At 40.5% G+C, this 26,084-nt stretch overlaps 3 protein-coding genes across 4 annotated transcripts in view; 2 read left to right on the top strand and 1 right to left on the bottom strand.

The window, feature by feature from the left end:
- FRS2 (fibroblast growth factor receptor substrate 2) overlaps positions 1 to 11,488 on the top strand; it is a 41,353-nt gene extending 29,865 nt beyond the window's left edge. For both annotated transcript variants that reach the window (XM_080972013.1, XM_080972014.1), the window contains exon 7: positions 126 to 11,488. In XM_080972013.1, the coding sequence (XP_080828139.1) occupies positions 126 to 1,115 (990 nt within the window). In that variant the 3' untranslated portion in view covers positions 1,116 to 11,488. The remainder of the gene's footprint in view (positions 1 to 125) is intronic.
- Positions 11,489 to 12,241: 753 nt separating this feature from the next.
- On the top strand, positions 12,242 to 22,891 carry CCT2 (chaperonin containing TCP1 subunit 2). The gene is made up of 16 exons (XM_080972033.1): positions 12,242 to 12,417; positions 14,569 to 14,643; positions 14,772 to 14,837; positions 14,929 to 15,040; positions 15,411 to 15,487; positions 15,795 to 15,907; positions 17,007 to 17,209; positions 18,122 to 18,222; positions 18,304 to 18,431; positions 18,828 to 18,931; positions 19,546 to 19,665; positions 20,299 to 20,427; positions 20,530 to 20,633; positions 21,328 to 21,427; positions 21,729 to 21,870; positions 22,631 to 22,891. Exons 1-16 carry the CDS (start codon positions 12,415 to 12,417, stop codon positions 22,659 to 22,661), a joined length of 1,608 nt encoding a protein of 535 aa, XP_080828159.1. The 5' UTR covers positions 12,242 to 12,414; the 3' UTR covers positions 22,662 to 22,891.
- Positions 22,892 to 23,950: 1,059 nt separating this feature from the next.
- On the bottom strand, positions 23,951 to 25,260 carry LRRC10 (leucine rich repeat containing 10). The gene has a single exon (XM_080972037.1). It carries the CDS (start codon positions 25,186 to 25,188, stop codon positions 24,358 to 24,360), a length of 831 nt encoding a protein of 276 aa, XP_080828163.1. The 5' UTR covers positions 25,189 to 25,260; the 3' UTR covers positions 23,951 to 24,357.
- Positions 25,261 to 26,084: the final 824 nt, after the last annotated feature.

Here is a 26,084-nt window from a genome sequence, read left to right as displayed (position 1 = left end):
ATGTTGCCTTGTACCTACCCCTTTGGGATATGACGGAAAATGTGGTCATAAGGAAAAATGGAGTAAGACAATGTGTGAAGTAGCCATGTGACCCCACAGCTGACACGCTATTCTGTCTTTTGCAGGTCCATACATATGTGAATACAACAGGTGTACAGGAGGAAAGAAAAAACAGGCCAAGTGTGCGTACACCTCTGGAGCGAAGGGTTTCTAATGCAGAAACAAGCAAGGCAAGGGAAGATGAAACTTGTCCAGATGATAGAGATGCCCAGGTCGTACTGGAACCTGAAGGAGTCAAATTTGTTTTGGGTCCAACGCCTGTCCAGAGGCAGTTAATGGAAAAAGAAAAAACTGAATCCAGTGGGAACAGTACTCAAGGTGGTGGAAACAGTACTGAAACTAGTGCCAACAGTACTCAAGCTAGTGCGAGTAGTAACAATGAATGGGACACTGGGTACGACAGTGACGAACGCAAAGAAGTTTCCTCTGGTAACAAAATAGCGTATGAAAATGTAAATAGGTTGTCTATTCCTGGTGCCCCAGGACTCAGGAGAGGTCGTCTGATATCATCCAGTACCTCTGATACCCAGAATATCAACAATTCCGCTCAGAGGAGAACTGCATTGCTAAATTATGAAAACCTGCCATCTTTGCCTCCAGTTTGGGAAGCCCACAAGTTAAGTAAAGAGGAGGATGACAGTTTAGGACCAAAGACACCATCTCTGAATGGCTATCACAATAATTTAGACCCCATGCATAATTATGTCAATACAGAGAATGTGACGGTGCCATCAAGTGCTCACAAAGTAGAATATGCAAGACGCCGGGACTGTACCCCAACGGTCTTTAACTTTGATATTAGGCGACCAAGTTCAGAACACAGGCAGCTCAATTATATACAGGTTGATTTGGAAGGTGGCAGTGACTCTGACAACCCTCAGACTCCAAAAACTCCTACCACGCCACTTCCACAGACTCCAACCAGGCGCACAGAGCTGTATGCTGTGATAGACATTGAAAGAACAGCTGCTATGTCAAGCTTGCAGAAAGCACTGCCACGTGACGACGGTACTTCTAGGAAAACTAGACATAATAGTACTGACCTGCCTATGTGAGCCTGGAAAGCATTAGTTAAATCATTTGCACCTTTTTGAAGTTTTTTTAAAATGAATGCTCTGTTTTGATTTTTAAATGCTACACCACATGTTATAGATCGATAGATTTTTTCTGAATGCTTCATGTCATGTGCTTATTTAAAGGGAATTTAAGATAGAAAGAGTATTGAATAACACTGTTTCATTTTACAATGGTAGTTAACAGCTTTCAGACAGTGTTGCCATCTTCTTATAGTGCCTATTGCATTGGCTGAAAGTTGGATAACATGCCAGTTCTGGCAGACTTGGCCATGTGCCTAAAGTCACTGAAGGCATTATGACACTTTTTTTAATGCCTCCTGAAACTTCATATTAACAAGCAGGTCAGTATTTTCTCTCATAGCATAGGCCTGTAGATTCACATATTCCAGTTGAATTTATGGCATCATGTGGCATCAACGAGAGAGATTCTGGTCAGTTTGGGTTGAGCCATAACAGGGTACAAATTCCTTTTATCTAGCATGTGTGGGCTTAATGATGGTCTGGCACATAAATCAGTGCTTAGTTGATGGGAGAGGATGACAGGCAGCTGTCATCCTCTAAAGCCCTTCCAGTAGGAGCAGCTTGTGACGGTCCTGCACTGTGTAAATCTATTAATAAAGTCAATTACTAAATTTGAAATTTTAATACTGAGTAGAGTGCCATTACTTACGAGTGGCTGACTTGGGAGGGATGAAATCAGCAGTTTCATAAATATATTAGAGTATCATTTAGCACTTGGTTTCAGTCCTTGAAATAATGACCAGATGCACTTTAAAACCACTGACCATAAATCCAGCAGGTAGTAATTTTTTAAAAATGCTGTTTTGTCACAGATTCATTTGCACTTCAGAAAGACACTGTGTTGCAGTTCAAGGTTTTGTTTTTTGCTTTTTGCTTTGTCAAATCAAAAGTAGCAGTGACTAATCTGAAGAAAGTGTACCATTTAGCAGGGAAGTAAGATAAACTCACACTTTTTTGTGTGTAAAGGTGGCATAAAGAATATGGTATGGTACTGTATTGATAAAGAGCTATAAATTGTTTTTGGCCAGGATGCAGTGGATGGCATTCCTGACTTTACTTACTGTTGGAGCCCTCTTTGTCCCATTATGCCCCCCACCCCACAAAGGGCTGCTCCCAGAAACCTATTGAGAGCAACATCCCATGCAGCTGAAAGAAAAAAATCAGCAACCGTTCCATGTAGATGCAGAATCACTATCTGCTGCGGTTGCACAGAGCTCTTTGGATTCCAACTTAGATTTGTTTCTTCAGACCATCCTGAGAAAAGAGCTTCAGGATTGACTTGCCACTGTTGCATGCGAGAGGTCACACCAGGGTTCTCTTTACGTCAGTGTTCCCTTTCATCACAATCTGAAATTGGCCTTGGCTTAGATCCACTACAGACTTCCAAGTGGCAGCTTCAGGTTTTTCCTGTACAGTTGTACAGATATTTGTGAAGTAATTCGCAATTACATTTAATGTATGGTCAGATCTTTCCATTCTGTAAAATGTCTTTGCTCTTTCTTGCTTTTCATTTTGCGTCGCCATCTCTCCTATACAGCCTTTAAGTTGCATACTGTTAATTCTGTACATAGCTCTTGTTCATTGTATTTTATATGTTGCCTTTTGTTCAATTTCCATGTTGTTATGGGAAAGCTTTTGGGGAGGCTCACGTATAATATTGTCCCTTATCAGAAAGGCCTTCTTTACTTGCACAAATGGAATGGTGCATTATAGATGTTTGAGTACAAACAGTTCCCTGGCACCTTAGAGAGGGGCGTATAGAGATGTGAGCATGTATTGGCTTCTTCCAGATAACATTTGCAGGTCAATGTAGCAGTCAGAATGCTGGGCTTGAAAAGATCCTATGCTTTACCAAAACAAGCCGGTAAAGTGGTTGAACAAGTAATAGTTTGCTTGAGTTGGATAAGGGCCACAGCTCAGTGGTAGAACACTTGCTTCGCTTGCAGAAGGTGCCAGGTTCAATCCCTAACATTTCCAGATAGGTCTTGTCTGAAACCTTGCATAGCCGCTCCAATTCGTGCTGTCAGTGCTGAGCTAGATGGACCAATAATGTGACTTTTGGTATAAGGCAGCTTCCTATGTTCCTGTCTGCATCTGGGTTCTGTGAAACAGAGATCCCAGTCCTAAACATCTGCAATGGGGTATCTGCCTAGGCTTCTAAGCATGAAATCCTTTCAGTGCTGCCATAATGTGCTTTTTGTGATATGGTTCTGTTATTGACATCAGTGTGTTCCATCATAAGTTTTGTTTGCCAGCAGAGTAAGTCTTTGAATGGAGGAGCTACTGAATATGCAGAGAATATCTGGAAGTAATATCTCTGGATATATAAATGTAACCCTTTTTGTTTGCTAGTTTAACTATCACTGAATATTCCCGGTATATCTGGCATCTGCTGATCTTCCCTGGTAAATTTATCCAGTCGTTCCTCAGTTTCACAGTAAAAGAAGCTTGCAAAGCAACACCACAGCAACACAGAGTAGCTGAGCCTGCAATTGCAAAGGAAAAAATAGCTGTTAAAAATTGGTGTGATACCATGGAGAGATCTAACAATTTCAAGACATTTTAAAGGGTCCTGGGGGCAGGGGTGGGATTCTGGTGTGTTTTCCTCACCAGAAAAAGAATTCCAGAAGTTATGTAAAAAACGGAAATATATATATATATAAGCATACTATCTTATCAAACATAAACTTTCCTTCTTTAAAAACACAAAATGTAGTATGTTTTAGAACATATTGGTACTGTTTAGTTTATTTATGAAATTTAAAGTTATAAACATCTTTATTTTATTTAAACAATAATTGCAAATCTATCCAGGGTTAGGGTGTAGCAGTTTAAAATTCCATGTCGAAGGTACCTTGCCAATGTTCACTTGGAAAAATAAGGAAAAAATGAAATGAAATACAGTATTGAAGCGATCAATATTGTAGTAAACAAAGGAAAGCATGGGCTTAAAATAGTATTGTAAACTTAAATATTTTCATGCGGAAACAGAATATGCTATATTTTAAGAGAGAAGCTCTGGAAGTACACTTTCCTATAATAAAATAGCAGATTTACATTTGGATAGTCTGTTAATAATATGTTATAGGGTTATTATACTTAAACAGTTACTATACTTGGAATCCAGACCCATGCAAAGTTACAGACCAGCTCTAACCCCCTGATCTGTGCTGTAAGAGGGATTATAATATGGTGGAGGTATCCCATCTTCCAGGCTCCACCAGTGGATGGGCCTAGCTGCTGAAATGGTGATGAATGAGTAGTTAATGCTAGTGGTGTTTCTGCTGTTAATACCAAGGGTAGGACGCCCAAACCAGGACATTGCTAGAGGGAAGGGGGAGGCACAGCTAGCAAAGTAGCTTAAAAATTAAAATCCTGTCTTCCACTCTGGTCAATTCTGTGCTCTGCCGTGTTCCTACCTGGGCAGGGTTAAGATTTCTCTGTTAATTGGCTTGAGCGTCACTGAATTCAGTGGAATTTGCTTTTGAGTAAACATGCATAGGAACAGCTGAAGCATTCACTGGAACTGCAGAGAAAATTATCTCTCCTGAACAGTTACTTGTTTTATTTATAGCCCATATGATCTCAGTAAATATAATTGCAGATAGTAGCATAACTTGTGTTTTTTTTGCTCTGAAAGATCCATAGGTTCTGAATCTATAAACTTTCAATTGGAACTTCATGGACTTCAAACAAGGACCAATTTCCTGTGAATTTTGAATTAAGTCTTAGTGTGTTGCTTTTCCGATCATAGCAGCAGTGCTTTTATCATTAACATTTACTACCTTGGTCTGAGAGATTTTCAACACTGTGAACTGACTGCATAGTGATTTTACTTTAAAACTGGTTTTTAAAAAGTATTTTCCTCATTCTGAAAGAAAATGCTGCATACTTTTTTTCTATGTTTCCCAAAACTTTCTTGTAGATGAGAAACTAACATACAGGAAAAATGCATATAATTCAGGTTTTTTTCTTTTGGGCTGTCACGTCTCTATATACATTTCCTTCAAATTGAACAAAACTATGTTAACAGATCAATTTTTTTTTAAAAAAGCTAAGTGTCTTCCAAAAAAAGTTGAGTTCCATACACAAACCCTCCAAAAAAATCACTTAAATTATTGTTTTGGCATAGTATATAAAAAAGACTCTGGCAAAGCTGCTTTTCTGTTCAGTTATAATATTGCCTTCATTTCGATAACATTTTAAGAACTCAGCTGCCTAAAAATACCTTCCTGCTCATATTTATATGAGAATGTAGTCAGATATACAGCTAGAATCTTTCATGATGGAAATGACAGAAGGAATGGGACGTTGTGAATTGTTTTGGAAATAAATTATTTCTTTTTCTCTGTCCATCAATGAATGGTGCTTGGAAGTAAATAACCTGGTACTTGAGAAGTTAAGGGACTATTGATACTCTCTGAAAGCAACTGTACATTGAATGTGTCAGGATAATCTGAAATCCTGTTAAATACATTTCAGCTAACTGGATCCTGATTGGCAGTACTGCATGGTGTTAAGCTCTATAATTTTGCTTGAGGAAAATAGGTATTATGAAATATACAGTAGAATGTAAAAGGAAAGAGGATACAATCATAATTTATTTTTGAGAAAAGCTTAGATGTGATCAATTGTCTTGCATTGTTCCCCCTAATCATCTTTTGTGTCTTATGTACCTGAACACTATCTCCTTGCATGTATGTTTGAAAGAAACTAGGGTAGCTCTTTATCCTTTTCTGACATCCGAAATAGCTTTCATGGTTTTATCTCTGTCTCTTCAGGGAGACAGTGTGTCTAATTAGCTGCTAACAAATGACAAGATATGCACTTTATTGGAGACTCATCAAAGTTGGGATGCAGTCATCATTAGCAGATTTGAGTCTCTGTTTGTCATCAGTATTAACGTTTGCATTGGATCTGCAATGTGCTTAGTAGGAGAGCACTGAACACATACTTTTTGGAGAAATAACTTGCATGATGTTGACATTTCCTCCACAATATCCTGCAAAAAGTGGCAATAACCTTTCAGTAATACTATCTATCCACTTTTTTTTTTTTTGCCTGAAAAGTACACAAGACACCATTTCTCTGCTATCTTTATATTATAACATTAGCTGTAAATCATCCAGTCATTTGGATATCACAGAAGGGCACAGAGTAGGTGCACCTACTGCTTCATTTTGAAGTCTTTACAGTGTAATAATTTTAATTGTGAAAAGTACAAGACATGATGTTATAGGTTGACATACTTGCAAAAACAAGGTGCTAATGAACATGTGCATATTCTGGAAACTCCTCAGTTAATACCTTTAAAATCATAAATCTCACTCTCTGAATTTTACATCTCCAGGGTTTTTTGTGTGTGTCAGCAAAATCCAAATTCTGTTGTTACACCAGTCAGATGTGCATATGCTGATTTTGCATGCTTTCCTAACAGAACTGTATTTTGGAAGACCGTAACAGAATAGAATGGGAGGGCTAATTGGATGGAGGCTATTTAGGTTTGTAGACGCAGGTGTCGAGAAATAGGCGCAAAGAGCTGTGGCAGGCACTAAAATGAGGTTCCTAGGTCACTGGAAGTCCTGACTTTCCTTAGATAACATAGATTTCACATATTTCCAAGCTTTTTTTCAGCTACCAGATTCTTTGAAAACAATAAAAGAAGCTGGTACTGATTCCCAGGGTGCCAGATTTCTGGGTCCAATTGTACCTTTTGTGCTTGTGCAGCAGTCATGCAGAGATACTGAACACATACTCAGCCTTAACCACCTATTACCTGGTCAGGATACTCTGCTGAATTGATCAGTTGATGAGCCCAAGTTGAATAGCAGTCTAGTAAAATGTGATTTAAGAGAATAATATTGCCAACCACCTTTTTATGTCTACCTATTTTTCAGTAAAGTGCTTTATACTAAAGGCAAAAAATTGCCACGCCTAACACAGATGAGTGGAGAAAGTATCAGCATAGGGAAAACTCTTTACAAGCGTTTGCTTGATTGCTGTATTGGTTTGTTTGTTTTTTCTTTGTACAATGTGGTACAGTGGTACCTCAGGTTACAGACGCTTTAGGTTACAGACTCCGCTAGCCCAGAAATAGTACCTTGGGTTAAGAACTTTGCTTCAGGATGAGAACAGAAATAGCGCGGTGGCAGCGGGAGGCCCCATTAGCTAAAGTGGTACCTCAGGTTAAGAACAGTTTCAGGTTAAGAACGGACCTCCAGAACGAATTAAGTTCTTAACCCGAGGTACCACTGTACCTGATACTCATGCAAAAGTGGGCACAGTAAACACCACCCCATGAATTCTATGGTGGTGCTCAATTTTCCTGCACAACATCGTGTGTTAATAACAGCATATTCTGTGGTTGGTGCCGATTGAATCTTGTGTTCTCCCCTCTTTGTGACTGCTGCTTCACCTCTCTCTCATTCTCCGTTCACTTTTATTACGATTTTTCAGCAAACTTGCATTGTTGCACCCATTCACTTCTCTGACAAAATCAGCGTTATGGCCCTGTCAGGCAAGTAATGTCCAGAGTGATGGATCAGCTCTTTATTGTCAAAGGTACACTTAAAAGTTAGGAAAAGGTATGCCCATCAGTCCTGCATCTCTCAGCTATTCCTAGGCCTGCAGTGGATGAGGCAGTTGCCACTCCAGACCTCTGTGTGCTAAGAGGCAATGTCTCTGTCTTCATGTAACTTGTTTCTGCTCCTCCTGCTTCAATCCTTTGCTGGTTCTTGGAAACAGTGGAGCAGGAGAGGTGAGGGCAGAAGGAGGAGGTGTGGACGTCCTTTCCTCTACACCAGCCTGACCTGTCCTGCACCTGTTCTTTCCTCTCCAACCCTGCAGCTTCTCCTGCCTCTGACTCTCATCTCCTGGCTATTACAGGCTGCCCCAGATCACTTCTCTCTTTCCAAGTCAGTCTCCAACCTCCCTTCTGGTGCCCATTCCTCAGTATCCAAGCAGTCCCTGACAATTAGGAAGGCTTATAATAGAAGCAGAGCATCTGAGTACTGCATGATCCTGGCAGAACACCTGAGCACTCTGCAGTCCCAGGCACCAGCTATGTACAACCACGTTTCACAGTTGTCTTGTATCCTGTTCTCTCTTTCCTCCTCTTATTTAATGCTTACTGGGGGTTTTCTTCACCCTGGAATTAAGTTAGAAAGTATATGGGTGCAATTGCATGCAATCTGGATGTGGGGAGCACATATGCACAGGATACTTCCTTCCCCAGATTTTATTTGTGGGCCAAGGAAAGATGGAAGTCAATGTGAGAAAGTGTTGGTGCTGACACATGTAGCGTGCATAGATTGTACAAAGTTCATTTATTAAACAGACAAGATAGAAATACTTTGCTTGAAATTTCAGTTGTCAGTGGTACTATTTAACAGCATTTGACGATACACAGATTTATATTGGGCTAGACCTAAGCAGTATTGCATGTGATCTCCCTTTAAAAGGACACATTTGTGAATTTGGTTACGGTGTTGGATTCATAAATCCTTTTTTTTCCATTTCGTGAAGGTTGATCCCTTTTAATTTTACCAAGTAAAGGTTGAAGCAAATACCCACCTCTTAAAATCCAAAAAACACAAGGAACCTAAAACCCATCTCTTAAAAAGTAATAATAACTATACTAGCGGTAAAATGATCAGTGACTGTATTTACCTTTTGTTCTCTCTTCAAAGTAGCATGACTTGATAAAAACAACAAAAGAGTTTCCACACCTTTAACAGTCATATAAAATGCTATCCTTCTGTGCAACTGTTCACCTTATTTCACATTCCGTCCCCCAATTTATTTTTTTACAGTTCTTTTAATTTAAAATATCCCAAATGAATGTTTCTGATGCTTGTTTCAAGGTGTAAAAAAAAAAAAAAAGGTAACTTGAACTTGCATTATTGTCCAGTCTGAAAATACTTCTTTTAGATGATGCATACCAGTGTTAACTATCAAATCTAGTGAGTGGAATGACTTTGGACTTCAGGTATGGTCAAGATTTTTCTGAAATGTTTGTCAATAGTTTTGCTGGGCTATTATGACATTATACTAAGCTGGGTACAGGGAATGGAGAGTGGGAAGAAGCTCATGAGACAGGACTTTCCTTCTGCCTCCACCCCCTCAAAAGCCATACTTGAGGCTCAGAGGACCCTCCTAGGAGAGGTACCTTGTGCAAGTGGTTGCCTCTGTTTATTATGCAGTTTCCCATCTCCCCCAACAACCACCCGCAGCACTAAGAGAATCACCTTTATGGAGTGCTTTTTTTCTTAAAAAATGTTTAGGAGTACTCTCATTTTCCTACTCATATTGAAATGCTGCCCCTCAATGAGGCCAGACTTAGATTCACAAAATATTTAGGGGTATGCGTACACCTACTCCCCCCAGAAAAAAACCACTGGCTTTATGACTAAAGGAGATGTGGAACAGGGAGGAGTGTATGGGAATATTCACTTCTGCAAGCTTCCTCCTCACAATTTTCTGGATCCTGCCCAAAGTTTACTCCAGTTTAACATAGACTTTTGTGTGAAATAAGGAAAGTAGAAATTAATATCTGATGAAGTTCCTTTTATTGTCCCTGAAATGTTAATTAAAAACAAAGCAACTTTTTGAACTGTATTTACAAAGCACAGTTGAAATACTCTCATCATTTTTAAGGCTGGTAACATGTATATTTGAAGTACATGTCTTCTGCTATATCTGTTCCGTTGTACTTTTATGTAAAAAAATGTATGACTGTCATTAAGAACGAAATTGTTGGTTCCTGTGGCACAGGGCAGTCTTCCTGTGTGTTCACAAAGGCCCTACCATAGAATGGCTTCTTTCTTCATGAAGAGTTCCTTTGAAATCTACCACAGAAGTGTCCGTGAATGGGGCCAGAACCTTGATCCGCGGCTAGGGGCTGGAGCACATCAATATAAATCTGATTAAGGCCATAATATATATGAGACATGAGGCATGTCTGACAACTTTGTGCTTGTTTCAAACAAATTAACACAGTAGTGTAAAATTAGCCACAAGTTTGCATTGGTAGTAACATTCCTCTGTTCCAGAATCTCTTTGCAGTGAAGAAAGGGAGGCAGAGTTAGGAATTAAAGTCTTCTCATGCAGAGCTTTTATGTCCACATTGTCTTAGCTGAGAACATGAGGTATCATCATCAAACAGGATGATGTTGCTTTTCGATATATTCACAAATGACCTGAAAATGTAACTGAAAAAGTTTTATTCCCGTTTATGGTCAGAACTGAGGTTACTTTCTGAATTTCACGTTCCTTAGTGCTTTGATGTTTTGAGGTATTGTATGTGAAACAAATGATCTTAAAAATGGAGAAGGTCCTTCACTCAGGAATTTCTATACTTTTTGTTTAGCAACGGATGTCAACAACCTGAACTCCCTGTTAATTTCCAATGCAATATATACATATATATATAAATATATAATATTATATAAAGATACATATATGGTACTAATTCTATATTTCCCCTGATATTTGCCAAACCTTGAATGCAGGCAGTTGTCTTGTTTGTAAGGCATTGATTGCTACTGAATGTATAGGAAATGCTTCCATTTTGTAAAAGGAAATAGTGTTTGTATGGTATACCATATTATGGCATGTCCCAACCAGCAAGTATGGTGCCTTTCTTTTTTTAACATAAACGTGTCATTTCATTGTAGCATCACCTTCAGCTATGTCTTCTGAAACATTGCTTCTCTAACCCTGCACTGTGGTTCCGAAGTTATGGTACAGCCCAGCTAAAATCTTAGCATGAAAACAGACAATAACTCCTGTAATCACCAGTGTGCCACAAATGCATTTATTAAATGCATAAATATACATTTCTATGAAAGCCAAAACTGTATTTGTATGTTACTTTTTTGTCATTACGTTGTAAAATACTGTAAATTTGTTGTTGTTATTTGTTATTTGTTCTAATTTTGCATTATAATTTTTTTCCTACATAAAGACATCCTACATAGCGACTTTGTATAAAAGTAGCTTTCTAGAGTTTATTTTATAAAAATAAAAAATTCTAAAGAGTTGCCAAAATCCTTCTGAAAAATTCACAAACTTGTTTCAAACCACCCCTCTCCCACTGTGGTTTGTTTCAAACATTCCATGCTTCCTTTTAAGCAAAAATGACATTTATACTACACACAGTATGTTTTGTTTTTCAAGATTCATATACTACCATTTAATTTTGGCGTGCTTTGTCATTGAGCTTACCAGATGATGTCAGTTTCAAAATGTATTATGTAATATTGAAAACATCCCCTCACCAGTGCCAGCTTCATACGAATTGTAGCATGGCAATAAAATATTGATTTTTACTATGTAAGTGTTCAGTGCTTCTTGAGTGGATGGGAGAAGGGTGTTTTCAGGTGTTTGTATTTTGAACTTTTTCTTACAGTCAAGTCAACTGTAAAGATAATCTGCTTTTGAGTACACATCACATTAATTAGCTATTCAATAGTCTCTCCTGTTTTGGATTGAAAGCCACCAAACCTAGTTAGTGCTTGAGCAGAGAAACTTGATGGCTGGGTTAAAACTGGTGAACTCCCTTTGTCGTTTCTATAGAGAGAGTGGTTTTGTGTAGGACCGTTCAAAAACGCAAGTTTTCCTTCTCCACCTTTAAATGGTGGAGTCTGTTAATAGCTTCTGGCCATTATTTTTGCTCATAGTTTAAATTGGGCCAGATCAGAGGGGTTCCTAACCACTATCTCCCATCTTGAAGTCCAGGTCTCTGACATTTGTGGCGACCCAGTACAGTATTTAGAACCTTCGGTTTTGCCTAATTAAAAAAAATATAGATACCACTGTGTGGGACTGCTATACCCAGAACAGCTGCAATTCAAAGTAGGCCGGTCGCTGGAAGAAATCTTTCTGCATACTCCATAAGTTTTTGTACCCAATTCTCTCTTTGCTGGGACTTCTACTTCTTTCCATTTTGGGGCGAGTAACATTCTTGCCGCTGTAGCAGCTAGATCTGAAAACCCATCTCCACCCGTTACATTACAAGCTCGTGCCAGTCCCTGGCTAGGCTCCAACCCGCTACGCAGCGGCATAAAGGACCCGCCGGTGGGGGGGGGGGAACTACGCTTCCCGGCATGCAACGAGCCCGCTCTGCCCTTCCTTTCTCCGGCGGCGATCGTCATTTCCGGTGTTCGTTGAATCCGCTCGAACGCGCAGCTGCGGCTCCGGGCACGAGGCGGCTGGGAAGATTCGAGTAGCGGCCTGGAAGCCCCACCGCGCCGTCAACATGGTGAGCCTCGAGTCTGATAATCCCATCCCCTCCGTCCCTCTTCGCTGAGGGGGAGCCGGAGCCCGGCGTGGCTGAGGGGGGGAGGGAAGGGAACCGAAGGTTCCAGAATTACCGGAAAGGGGGAGGGGAGCTGGTGACGCCCTGGTGGCAACGGCCGGGGATGGAGAGGCCCCTGGGCCCCGCTCTCGCCTTGGGCGGCGCCGTTCACGGTGGATAGGATGCTGGGGCCTTCATCCCTTCAGGCCGTCCCCGTCGCCTTTCCTCGGCCCGAGGAGGAAGGGTCGCCTCCCTCTCCCTTCGGTGCGCAGGCAGCCAGCGCCAGAGACAAAGGAAGCCGCAGCTGGGGGGGGGGGGGGACGGGACTCCGGAGAGGCCTCTTGGTTGTAGTTCCATGCTGTCATTTCATAGGGTTGGAAGGGATCCCGGGGTCATCTAGCCCAACCCCCTGCAAGGCAGGAATCTCACGTAGAGCTTCCTTTTATGATTCAAAATCTCCCAAGGAAAGAGAGTCCCGTCGCCTCCCGAGTTCATTGGGGATCTGTGTGAAGACTCCTTTCACTGGAGCCTGGCTGCTGCCATGCCTATGGCGTCACACACACCACCCTTTTTCTTAAATTCCGATGTACAGTGGTACCCTGGGTTACATACACTTCAGGTTACAAACTCCACTAACCCAGAAATAATACCTCGGGTTAAGAACTTTGCTTTAGGATGAGAACAGAAATCGTGCTCCGGCGGCACGTCAGCAGCAGGAGGCCCCATTAGCTAAAGTGGTACCTCAGGTTAAGAACAGTTTGAGGTTAAGTACGGACCTCCGGAACGAATTAATTACTTAACCCGAGATACCACTGTAGCGATTTGCACTGCAGTTCACGTTGCATTCTGCAGCAGGGGTGGGGGGCCTGGATCTGGTGGGTGGACCACATCCTTGTCCCCCCCCCCCCAAGTTTGACAGGTGGGCGAGGCTACCTGTATTAGCCCTTGTTGTTTGAAACCAAGCAGAGAGGGGCGTAAAGTGCTGAACATCGTCTGATCATGGAGCCTGTCGACGCCATGTGTGTGGCGTTCTGCAAGAACTAGCATCCGTCTGATCAGCGGGTCTTTCAAAGTCCCATGCACAAGACTTTGCAAAATCTGATGATCAGAGCTTGGGAAGCTTTGCGGACAGTGTGTCTTTAGCTGCCCCACACTTGACAATAGCAGGTACGAGACAGGCTCGTGCGGCTTGACCAAAATGGCCTGGTGGGCCTTGTGGGCTTTATTTGGCCTGCGGTCCAGATATTCCTTATTGCTGTTTTGCAGCTGTAAGCTCTTGTTTGGTTGTTCGATTTGTGTGTACATTTTACACCTGAGGAGGGACAAACATGCTCAGCTCATTCCCCAAACATCACCATACTGTTGCCCTCCACAAATTGGAGGATGAAGTGCTCCTACTGTGATCTAGAACCCTGCTTTTGTAAGATTTTTTATTATTACTTTTATTATTTATTAAATTTGTTTGTCGCCCTTCACCTGACGACCACAGGGCAGTTGACCACATTAAAAAAACAAAACAGAATGAAAACACAAAATACATAATAAAACGAAAACAAACCAATCGTTTCTCTCCCGCAAACACATTTAAAAAGCCATAGAATGTTAAATCAGCCCAAGACCAGGTTACAGAGTAACATTTTTGCTGGGCACCTAAAGATGTGTGATGAAAGCGACAGGTGGACTCCTTGTGAAGAGCATTCCACAAATGGGAAGCCACTGCAGAAAAGACCTGATCTTGTGCTGCCACCCTCCAGACCTCTTGCGGAGGCGCTCAAAGAAGCACCTCAGATGATGATTGCAGGTTCTGGGTTGATTCATACTTTAAATCACACTGTTAGCCTCCACCCTAACCCCCAAATAGAAAATGCTGTCCACTTCAGACTCATGAAGGGCGATGACAGTGGTGATCTGGGAGGCAGAACTTAGTGCTCTTGTACCTGTTAGTATGTAGGATTTATAAGTGAACATCATGCCTGAAAGGAGCAATAGTCACAATGTGAGCAATTCAGAAATTGCATAACACTCATAGTAAGTGGATGGCAAGGTGTAAAATTGTTATTTGAAAATTAAGTCTTTCCTATATGCTAATTGGCATTTTGTTTCCTATTATTTCAGGCATCCTTATCCCTAGCACCTGTGAATATCTTCAAGGCTGGTGCTGATGAAGAGAGAGCAGAGACAGCCCGTTTGGCAAGTCTAATATTCATTGATACTTGATATCTAGAACTGTAGTTGCACCTGTATATGTTTGCTATAAAAGAAAGCTTGAGCTTATTCTGCTTGGGGTCATATTTATAATTTCCCCTTTTTTATTCCAGTCATCTTTTGTTGGGGCTATTGCCATTGGAGATCTAGTTAAAAGCACTTTGGGACCTAAGGGCATGGTAAGTTATTTGTAATTTCTGAAATACATTGTTTTGTCACTGTTACCACTTTTGAGTCAAATATTTAATATCTTCAAATATGGACCTTCAGGACAAGATTCTCCTTAGTACTGGAAGAGAAGGCACAGTGACAGTAACCAATGATGGGGCAACTATCTTAAAAGCTATTGGAGTGGACAACCCTGCAGCCAAGGTTTTGGTTGGTATGTTTGACTAAATACATTACGGGGATATTTTATTTTGCTAAATTAAAAGATTGTAGATTGTCTGCTTCCTGTGAAAACTACGCTGTGTTCCCAGTCTGACATTATTCACCACATCATGCTGGTTCTTGAACCAAAGCAGTCAAACTTAGACGTAAAGAAAAAGCTGGATGGTGCTGCTTAAGCATTGCATAATGCTGTATTTGCTTCTCATGACATAGTGCCCTATCCTGGGCACATACAGCCTTGCCTATAGTATGACAGTGCAGTTAGAGAGATCCTGTTTTTATCTCTGATTTCTGTATAGCCATATAGAATGCGAACATGATACTTCAATATTAAAGCTTATGTGGTAACGTTTTCCTCACAGATATGTCCAAGGTTCAAGATGACGAAGTTGGAGATGGAACTACTTCAGTAACTGTTCTGGCAGCTGAATTGCTAAGGGTAATAAATAGTTCCATTTTTTAAAACACTGAAAAGGTATGCTGAAATGCTAAGTTGAAGTTTTTTTGCTGGAACAAACTAATATAGCTAACTTTATAGAATATGTATAAGGTATACTGATAAAAAAAAATTAGGGAGCTTTTATTTGTTGAAGATTCCAGGTAATCTTATTTAAGCCGTTACGTCATTGAGACAACTGAAAAAAGGAACAAGAAAGTGGCATGTGTTTGTCGGAAAGCACACTTGAAGTTACTGTTGTTTTACTTGCAACTGCATTAAGATAAACTAAATGCTTTTATTTTTCTAGGAGGCAGAATTATTGATTGCCAGAAAAATCCACCCTCAGACCATTATTGCAGGTTGGAGAGAAGCCACAAAAGCAGCAAGAGAAGCCTTGGTGAAATCTGCTGTGGATCATGGGTTAGTTCTAGTCACAGACAACAGGCATTTGTCTCTCAGATTGTTATGGTCCAATATCATGTAACTAATGACAGGTGTGTGCAGCCAAACAAAAAAAGGAAAGTAGCATTAAGAGCTGAATGGTGCTTACACTTAAAGAAGTGTTTCCTGCTATTTGAAACACACAACTTCGTTGTAATATTCTACCGATAAGCAAAATAGTATTGAAATTTATCCTGAACATACTACTACTACTAATTTATTTATACCCCGCCCACCCGGCTGGGTTTCCCCAGCCACTCTGGGCGGCTCACAACAGATTAAAAACATTCTGAATTCTGCAGCATATTATTTTAGATATTGCTGTATTTATTTGTGAAAAACATGTTTTAAAGACAATGGTGTCTGATGCAAATGGCTTGTTCCCTCTTTAGTTTTTTATTTTTCCAACTACTTTAAATATTTTACAGTGGCTATTGTGGAAAGAATAGCCTCCCTATTTCAGATGCTTTTGTCCTAGTGAACAAGACTTCTTCACACCTGGATAGGACAGTGTTCTAGGACATTATTCTATATTTTGAATAAAATTGTCTTGTATTAGAAAAAATTGACCTGTGTTACAAAACTTTGATTTATACCAGAGTTCAAAAATGTGCTAGATACAGAGGGAAGGACTGGGTCTATGGCACATTAATGAGGCAAAACCCTATTGTACTGCTGTTTATTCATGGATTTTAAATGCTGAGGAGGTTCTGCATTTGAAAAAATAAAACCCATGATTCATGGATTAATTTAGTCTCTTCAATATGCAGATGAAACATTGGACATCTTTATGTGAAAATACAGTTTTACATTCTTCTAAGATACAAATAGTGCAGGACATGCTATTAGGCATTTGCCAGGGCTTACAGTATTTTTGTTCTTAACACTTGAAGATAATGTCTTCCAAGTTTGGGTAGCGGCTTGTTAGGTTGGTGTAGGTGGGTGGTTGTTGTTCGAAAGTGGAGTGTCAGAAGCCTTGCAATTATATGCAGAACTTTGCTGTATGGTTCTCTGGATCAAGGCCATATATTTTAGTGATCCAAGATGTGCTTTTAAGTTTACTTTTTCTGCTTTTCAGGGGAAATGAAGCTTCATTTCACAAAGACTTAATGAATATTGCAGAAACCACACTCTCTTCAAAATTGCTTACTCATCATAAAGATCACTTTGCAAAACTTGCAGTAGATGCTGTCCTTAGGCTGAAGGGATCTGGTAATCTGGAAGCTATTCATATCATCAAGAAACTAGGAGGAAGTCTAATAGACTCCTACTTGGATGAAGGTATAATTTTGCTTACTGGTAACAATTCAGTAAATTATGTCATAGCAAGGAACCTTGTCATTGCTTACTATGAAGATAAAATAGCAGGCTTTCCACTAAGCCATTTAAAAAAACATTGTTTGCTGTCATGTAAGCCATAACACAGTGTTCACAAACAAAATAGTGCCTACTTTATTCCTGCAGGCTTGCACTGGGAGAAAAATCGCTCACAATTCCTGTCTCAGTGTTATGCCCAAACCAGGGATCATAGTTTGTTTCACTCTAAATAAACTGATCTGTAACCAAATTTTCTTCTTTGCTTACGGCTCATGGTTTGTAGGAGCGAAACAAACACAATCACTGGTTCAGATATAGTGCTGAAAATGGAAGGAACAAGATGGGTTATGGCTTACTGTGATATATTAGTTCAGCCAGTATTTGTATGTTTCTATTAGCCTTGGTAAAATTTTGAAGGCAAGTTCCGATGTAATATTTTGCATGCAGAGAAGGGCCTCTGAAAGCTATTTCCATAGATGTGAAACGTAAGTGGATCATGTTTGCATTGCTTCCTGAATGGTTTTTAATCACAGGATTACCTATGTAAACTGAATGTTTGCCCATTCTGAGAGAAACCTTTTCATACTTATGCACTTGGGTCACTTCATAAAGTATTGTACGAATTAAGCATCTGAAGTAGCCTCAAATTATCTACATTTAAGAAGCTAAGTATCTTCGGATTCTATTGCTGTTTCATTTTGGTCTGCCCTGTGTGTTCCTTGATGCTTCATATGATTTGGGGGGAATACCGCTTTGTTTTATTCAACTAAGTGTTGAATCTATTCCTATGACTGTTTGAGTGAAAAGAGACTCAGGCAACCTGTTCAGTTTCATAAAATATGCCCGATAATCCTGTCTGATTCTTCTTCATTTTAGGTTTTCTGTTGGATAAAAAAATTGGAGTCAACCAGCCAAAAAGGATTGAAAATGCAAAAATCCTTATTGCAAATACTGGCATGGATACTGATAAAATTAAGGTAAGTAATTTTTGTGGTGCAAATCGTAGTGTAGTCAAAGCACTTGAGCTATTGCTTAATATTGCCATATTTATTTCTTAGATATTTGGCTCCCGTGTAAGAGTGGATTCCACAGCAAAGGTGGCAGAAATTGAACAAGCAGAAAAAGAGAAAATGAAGGAGAAGGTTGAACGTATTCTGAAGCATGGAATAAACTGCTTTATCAACAGGTATGCATTATGCTGAGGGATGTTTGGAACATGCTGATTGACTCTTCAGAGCCTCTGCTGACAAGCCTGTAACTACATAGTGGCACAGTTCACACATCACCTTAAACCACTGCTTAAAACAAACTGTAGTTTAGTGTGAGCAAACAGCATGTTGGTGCAAGGTGCTCAGAAATTCCCACATCACTCCTTCCTCATACCTGCTGCTGCTGCCATGCCATACCATGGGTGAAAGCTTGTTGAACCCAAGAACAAAACCTTGGTTACTAGTCGTTAACAGTTAAAGTAATACGCAATGTTTAAAAATCATTGTACTGTTAAGCACTATGGAAGTTTTTGCTGGGATAAATTAAGTTATGTTTCCTGCCACGTTATTATGAGCACCTTTTCTTATTACAGGCAATTGATCTATAACTACCCAGAACAGATGTTTGCTGCTGCTGGTGTTATGGCTATTGAACATGCAGATTTTGCTGGAGTTGAACGTCTAGCTCTTGTTACAGGTACAGAATTATTTTTAACCTGCCTTTTGTTGCACAAGGGATCCCAGAATGTGGTACAGTAAAAAAAACAAAAAACAACACAACTGCATAATAAAAGTAAATCAGCAGCACCAGAAAAAACATGCCACTAATAACCAGGAATCACATAGTAAATACCTTACCTTGATGGCAAAGTACCATCCATTGAACAAAGGATCTGAACTCGTACTCCTACACTTCATTTTTTTTTTTTTTGCAACATATTGTAAATCTGATTTCTTTCTTAGCTATTCAGGAAAGTTACACAGAACCCAGCTTCTTTGCTGTTTGCGGGCCAACTATGAGAGCTGAAAGTGGCTACCAATACATTTTTTTTTTAAAAATTGCACAATGATAGTGAGGATGTCTCCATAATTTAAGGTGAAAAGTGGCATATTAGCATAGTAGTTTCTTTAAAACAAAACACACACAGAGAGAGAGACAGAGACAGAGACTGATGAACATCTGCTCATACTTCTTTTCATAAAAGCTTCTTTTCAAAGTTCAGGTTCGTATGTCTACTAAGTAAACAGTTACTAAAACTATTTTACACTTGTGGGAGGAAAAGGCTAACACAAAGTTGCATTCATTCTCAGGTGGTGAAATTGCTTCAACTTTTGACCATCCAGAATTGGTGAAGCTAGGAAGCTGCAAGCTGATTGAAGAAGTCATGATTGGTGAAGATAAACTTCTTCATTTCTCTGGAGTTGCCATGGGTAGGTTTTGCTGCTCAGTGTTGGACAGAACAATCATATGTACCAGCTACTGTCCACTGCTGTGTCTGGAGCAGCTGCCACCTTGCATTCATGCTTTACCCAAGGAAGGGAGAAGATACCCACAGTCTGAAATTTTTAAAAACAACAGGCACGTCCCTGGAAACTATCGGGGATGGTGGTTAGCAGCAATGCTGATATGTTACCCACACATGGAAAGAGCAATGACCCCAGCACCTCTACCACCTCGAGACAGAATAACACCTTTTGCAAGTATGCAAAGGGAAATGCCTGAATATGCAACAAAAGCAGCTACAGAGCAACCATCTCTAGTAGCTCAGTTCATCTAGTTGGGGGGGGGGGTTATTGGTTTATTGTTTCTTGTTTTTATGCTTTTATATTGTGTTTTTATGTTGTGAGCTGCCCTGAGATCTGCAGATGAAGGGTGGTACACATATTTTAACAATAATTAATAAAAATAATAATAACAACCAGTCACCACTATGCGGCTTTAGGTTTTGGCTTGATAGACATCAGGGCAGCAGGTTCAGTGTCCTTTTATATATCGCTATGTAGGAGACAGGATTTTGTTGGAAATATTTTTATTGCTTTTCCTTACCTTTTTATACCTTTTAGGTGAAGCATGCACCGTAGTGCTGCGTGGTGCAACACAACAGATCATAGATGAAGCGGAAAGATCTCTGCATGATGCACTGTGTGTTCTTGCCCAGACTGTAAAAGATACTAGAACGGTGTATGGTGGAGGTAAATATACAGGGTTCTTATTTTAGCTCCAGCAATTGAAAGATTAACTTTAATACTTGCCCAGGTTGGTTACAAGGTGTCTGTTTGTTTCCTAACACATAGGCTGCTCAGAGATGTTAATGGCTAATGCTGTCTGGGAGCTTGCAAAGAGAACACCAGGCAAAGAATCCGTAGCAATGGAGTCTTTCGCTAAGGCCTTGAGCACGGTAAGCTAGTGTTTGGTTCTCTTTACTACCAGTATAACGAAGCACAGTGCTCTGAAAGCTAATAATTATGATGAAGAGGCTGAGCACCCACACAACATTTACTGGTTGTTGGTCATTGCAAAGTCTTTTGAGATGGTAGTTTTCAGGTTTGTGGCTCATGCAACCAAACTCTGCCCTTGTTAACCAAGGAACAGTAACATTACCTATCTTCCTCTAGCCCCTTTCCCATGTTTCTTTTGGCTTGGCTGACTTTACATAGTGTTATTTCTAAGCGCTTTTAAAACATGGGTTGGCTTTCTCTCTCTCCAAACCAATTGTAGCAGGATTCCCTTGAACCAGGAATGAAGGACTGTGGCCCTCCAGATGTTGTTGGACTCCACCTTCCATCAGCCCTGGCCAGTGGTCAGGGATAATGGTTCTCTAGCCCTGACCTAAGCAGAGATCTGGGATTCTCTTGTAAACTTGTTTCTATTCAATGAATGGGAGGGATTGCCAAAGATTGTCAGTATTGACAAATTCAGATTCTGCATCAAGGATACACATATTTTGAGTAAGGATAGTGCAATAGTACAATAGTAACTCATAGCGCTTACATGTGTGCTGTGCATTATTGTTATTTATTTTTGCAACTGGCATGTAGTTTGCAGGTTTGTTCTTTGCCAAATGGTCTAACAAGCCTGCTTTATTTTGTTAGCTCCCAACTATCATCGCTGATAACGCTGGCTATGACAGTGCAGATTTGGTTTCCCAGCTTCGAGCTGCTCATATTGAAGGGAAAACCACGTATGGACTTGGTAAGGATTTTTATATATAGTTTGTATGTTTTATTTTTAAAAAATACACCTTTGTGTATAAACACTTGCAGTGGGAATAGAAGCTGCTTTGGGGTGCTTTACATTCAACAACAGCAGTGAAAATTAAAATCAAGCGTAAGACTGAATTTCACTAAATGCAAATTCCACTTGAAAATGTGTAGACCTTTAATTAAAATCAGTATCATTTTAATAGTGCCAAGATAGAAAATGCAAAAAAACTATGGAAATGGGATGCTTGCCTTGTTAACACTGAGAATTTTTTTTTTTTAATCTCTTGAAGACATGAAGGAGGCTACCATTGCAGACATGGCAACTCTGGGAGTGGTGGAAAGCTTTCAAGTGAAACGGCAAGTTTTGCTGAGTGCTGCTGAAGCTGCAGAGGTGATTCTCCGTGTCGATGATATTATTAAAGCAGCTCCAAGGTAAAACCCAAAGCTTTCCTAGTTCTTGCGAGACAATGCCGTAATCAATCTTTATCAGAAAAACAATTGATTTGAACTATAATTTCCTTATAATAGGTATGCTTCTATGTTTATGAAATTTTGTTACGGTTGCACATTTGATGCTACCTGCTAAGATAGGATATACTCCCATCAAGGTACCATCAGTGTCCTATTTGGTCTAGTAGGATCTGTTTCAGGTTTTGAGGCCTGAGGATGTGGCCAAGGAGTTGAAGCAGCGGGACTGAAAACATACCCTCTCGGCACTTGCCTTTTTTGGCTGATTGAAAATAATCAGAAGGGCTTGGCCAAAGGGATCCAACGTGTGGGGAGCTCGTACATGAAGATCTGTGGGGAGATCCTCTTGATGGAGCTGCAATTAATTGACTGATAAACAACGCAGGAGGGAGGACTTTCTTGGTGCTGGTTGTCTGACTGCCAAATTCCCCCCTCCTCAGATATAGCTGGTGCCAACTCTCTTGTAGGCATCTGTGGTAGTAGTCTTACCCTCTTGACTTGTAGTTATCTCTGCCTGCTACTGTTACGAATTGAAATATCATTGTAACCTACTCTGGGATTACCTGGGCAATTAAGAGTGGACTGAGAAGGCTATTGCTGATGAACTAAATAACAAACATGTACAAACACTTTTAGGTTCTTACCATTCTAGGCTTGCAATGAACTTGGAGACTCTTCTTTCCTCCCAACATTTGTGTGTACTGAATTCTGATTCTTCTTTCAGGAAAAGAGTACCAGATCGTTATCCGTGTTGAGTATTCCGTGGTCAGTAAAAACACGTGGACCAGAAGTTTGCAAAATACGTTGTGCGCTTCAGAGCGATTTGAAGAATAAAGGGATGGAATATTGAGCTTTGGCAATGTGATCATTCTTTTGTTGGTTTAACTTATATTGTTTCAAAAAGACCAATTCATTCTTATTGTATAACATCTATACTTCCCCACCATCCTCTTTGTAGTACCCCATAATAAAAGTTTCAAATCTGTTTTGACTTTCCATTTACTTTCGTATAGTACCGGAGTTTGCGCTTTTTATTGAAAAGACCTTCCAATGCATACGTGTGAAACAATGAGAGCACAATTCAGAAAATAGGCAGGTGGCTGATCATGAAAGCAAAGTTTACTGCTAGTATTTAAAAATGTCATCCTGTGTGATCCTTTTATTAAACATTGCATGAAGATAATACAGGCCACTAAACCTTAGCTAGTTGTGTGTTTATCACATCTCGGCAAGGAGGAAGTAATCTGAACCCTCACTGTTTTTGCTGGAATTGGAGGTTCAACTACATGACTTCCTCAAGACAATAAAAGTTAATTTCTAGTTGGCATGTTAAAAAAAAAATCTGGAAGAAGTAACCGTATTAGCTGATGGCAGCAAGTGATAGAGTGCTGTGGTACTGTAACTATGAACACATGTCTTGTGGCATGAGCTTCTGTAGGCTGTAGTCTACTTTCAGAGTTCTGCAATAGCTTGGAAAGTTGGAGGAGAAATGGTTCCCAATGAAATAATAAAAAGCTTTACTTAGGATCACAGCCAACATATTTCACGCCTTTTAAAACAACTAACTGCATAGATCCTCTTAGTTGTTAGGCATGTATAATGGGCTAAAGCAGTGGTTCCCTATTGGTGGTCCGTGGTACCATTCACGTAGCAAAAAGTACTGCAGAGATACCTACATTTTCAAAAGTAGGAGGGTCATTGGCTTGACTATTGAAAAATGGGGTCTGCAGTACTTCGTTAATTGGATACCACCGGGTTAAATAGTTAAATGGAAACAACTATTCTAATGGCATATCTATAAATCTTGCTTTTCTACCAGTCATGGCTTCCCCAAAGACTGAACGTGCTGAACACTATGCTAGGGGTCCTATCTCTCCTAACCATACACATGCTACATTTCCCTGAGCAGCGCTCAAGCTGGTATGCAGATAGACTCCATGTAGTTGGATTTGTGACTGGTGAACCCCAACTTAAAAGTTCTCATTTACACACACAAAACCAGGATACATTTGCAGGATGAAATATCTTCAAAGTGACTTCAAAATACTTCTACACAATTTGTTTAATACCACAGGGCTAGTGCTACAGCATTGGTTTTAATTTTACAGAAGGCAAGGCACCTGCATTTTTATCTTTAAACGGATTCCTTTCCCCCTTCTCAAATTAAAGATTTGTTTATAATGTGTACTAGGTTTTGTTCCATCTGAATTCCGTAGAAGAGCTGCAGGTATCAGAAGGGGTACATTAGCTGGCTTGCTAATTCAAGATATTTAAATTACTCACCAAGCTGGGCATGCACACAATACCATAGAAATCGAGTGAAATCGAACACATGCAGCCTGTGAAAACACAGTCCATATATTCTCATCTTTATCTAGATATGAACACCCTGGCTGAGAGGGCTCCTGCGGCAACCTTACAAGTTCTGCACTCTAGTAGTGGAAATTTTTGTCACTCGGCTAGACTGAGATGGCCTGGAGGAGGGAGAATAGAGTCGATGTCCTCAGATCCTTTGTCCCTATCCATACCAGATCGTTTCCTAGGTTCGGGGCTTTCCTCAGACCACCTCCCAACCCTATGCACCCCCTTGGCTACCTTGGGTGCGTTTCTGCAGGGGTTGTGGTCATAGATCACCAGCTTCAAGCTGCTCAGGTGCACGAGACTGGGGAAGTAAGTGATGACGTTGCGGTCGACGTCGATAATTTCCAGGAATGGCATGTGAAGCAACACGGGGGGGAATTCAGGCAGTAGGTTGCCTGAGAGCCAGATGCTGCGCAGGTCCTTCAGGTACCACAGCTGCGCAGGCAGGGAGTGCAGCGCATTGGAGCCGGCATGCAGCGTTTTGAGTTGCTTCAACTCGCACACCACGTTGGGCAGGTGATACAAACAGTTGGACTCAATCCAGAGTGTCTTCAGGTTCTGCAGCTGGCGCAGCTCTACTGGCAAGTCTCCAAGTCTGTTGTTGCCCAGGTAAAGGATACACAGCTGCTTCAAGGTGCACACCACCGGGGGAAGCGTTTGGAAATTGTTGAAATCCAGTGCCAAGATCTGTAGGTTCTGCAGCTGTTCTAGCTCAGAGGGCAGATGATTCAGATTGTTGTCGCTCAGGTACAATTTGACCAGTTCCCTGAAAGAACAAACGTGCAGCGGGAACCTCCTCACCTGCCTGCTGCTCAGATCCAACATTTTATCAATTGGCATCTCTTCAAGGTCTCCCAGAATGTATTTCTGGCAGGCATCTGATGGGAAGAAAGCAATGACTGTTCGGAAAGCGTTGCCCATCCTAACAACTTTGGAAAGTTACATTGGTTCTTCGCTACCCGGTGAATCAGGTTTATGGAGCAGGGAAGCTGCCTGGCTTCTATTTTGTGTGCTGTTCCCTCCTCCTTGCTGCAATATATATGGTCCACATAGCAACAATCATGAATCTCAAGAGCCCTGAAATGTTCCTGATAACTGAATGAGTGTCTGCTGATGAGAAATGCAGGCATTGCCTTGGAATAGCTCTCGTGCGCAAAAGCAGCAGAAAACGCCGAGGTGAAGTTCTGAGATTGCACAGTGGTTAATCAGACATATTTTCCAAAACAGTCCCAATGTTCCCCTTAGCATGCTCTGCTCTAAAGGCTCTGCTCTAATGGTGCTTTATGCTATAGTCACTTGCTAGTAACATGAGAGAGAGGCATGTTCAGTACTCATTTATGTAAATGTCATCTACTGTAAGTGTTTATTCATTGCAAGTATCATCTTATGCCCTCTGGCACAAGCTGAAGGGCTCTCAGCCATGTCTTTCAGTCAGGGTTCAACCATCAGCCAAGCAATTCTTGTTGGCCCTAAACTGTGACAGGTTCCCGTTCCGGATAGGTGCTACTGCTTTAGTATACCTGATGTAAACCACCCTACACCTGTACCGCAAACCTGAACTGAATTGGACTGCATTGGCTGCTTTTGGTTAAAAAATATGTGGGAGTCTTAAGCATGGGATTCAAAGACACATTTAACATCTAATTTGATCCCAAATGGATGGTTTCAAATTTCATGGCACAATTAGGCAAATCCTACTGCTTAAATTGGACATTGATTTATATGGCATTTTGCTATTTCTGGATGCAGAATGCCTATTTACATTTATTTGTTGTTAAGGAACATATTTAGGACTTACTTAAATATATTATGGGGTA

The sequence above is a fragment of the Podarcis pityusensis genome (assembly GCF_964106645.2).
Source record: "Podarcis pityusensis genome assembly, chromosome: 10".
Lineage (NCBI taxonomy): Eukaryota > Metazoa > Chordata > Lepidosauria > Squamata > Lacertidae > Podarcis > Podarcis pityusensis.
This window is presented reverse-complemented; position numbering and strand designations above follow the sequence as displayed.

Excerpts from the sequence above, each read along its gene's own strand:
- CCT2 (XM_080972033.1), top strand. Across the intron at positions 15,908-17,006 it reads AAATCTGCTGTGGATCATGG|GGGAAATGAAGCTTCATTTC; the intron begins GTTAGTTCTAGT and ends TCTGCTTTTCAG. Across the intron at positions 21,428-21,728 it reads GAAAACCACGTATGGACTTG|ACATGAAGGAGGCTACCATT; the intron begins GTAAGGATTTTT and ends AATCTCTTGAAG.
- LRRC10 (XM_080972037.1), bottom strand. The coding sequence starts at position 25,188 with ATGGGCAACGCTTTCCGAACAGTCATTGCTTTCTTCCCATCAGATGCC.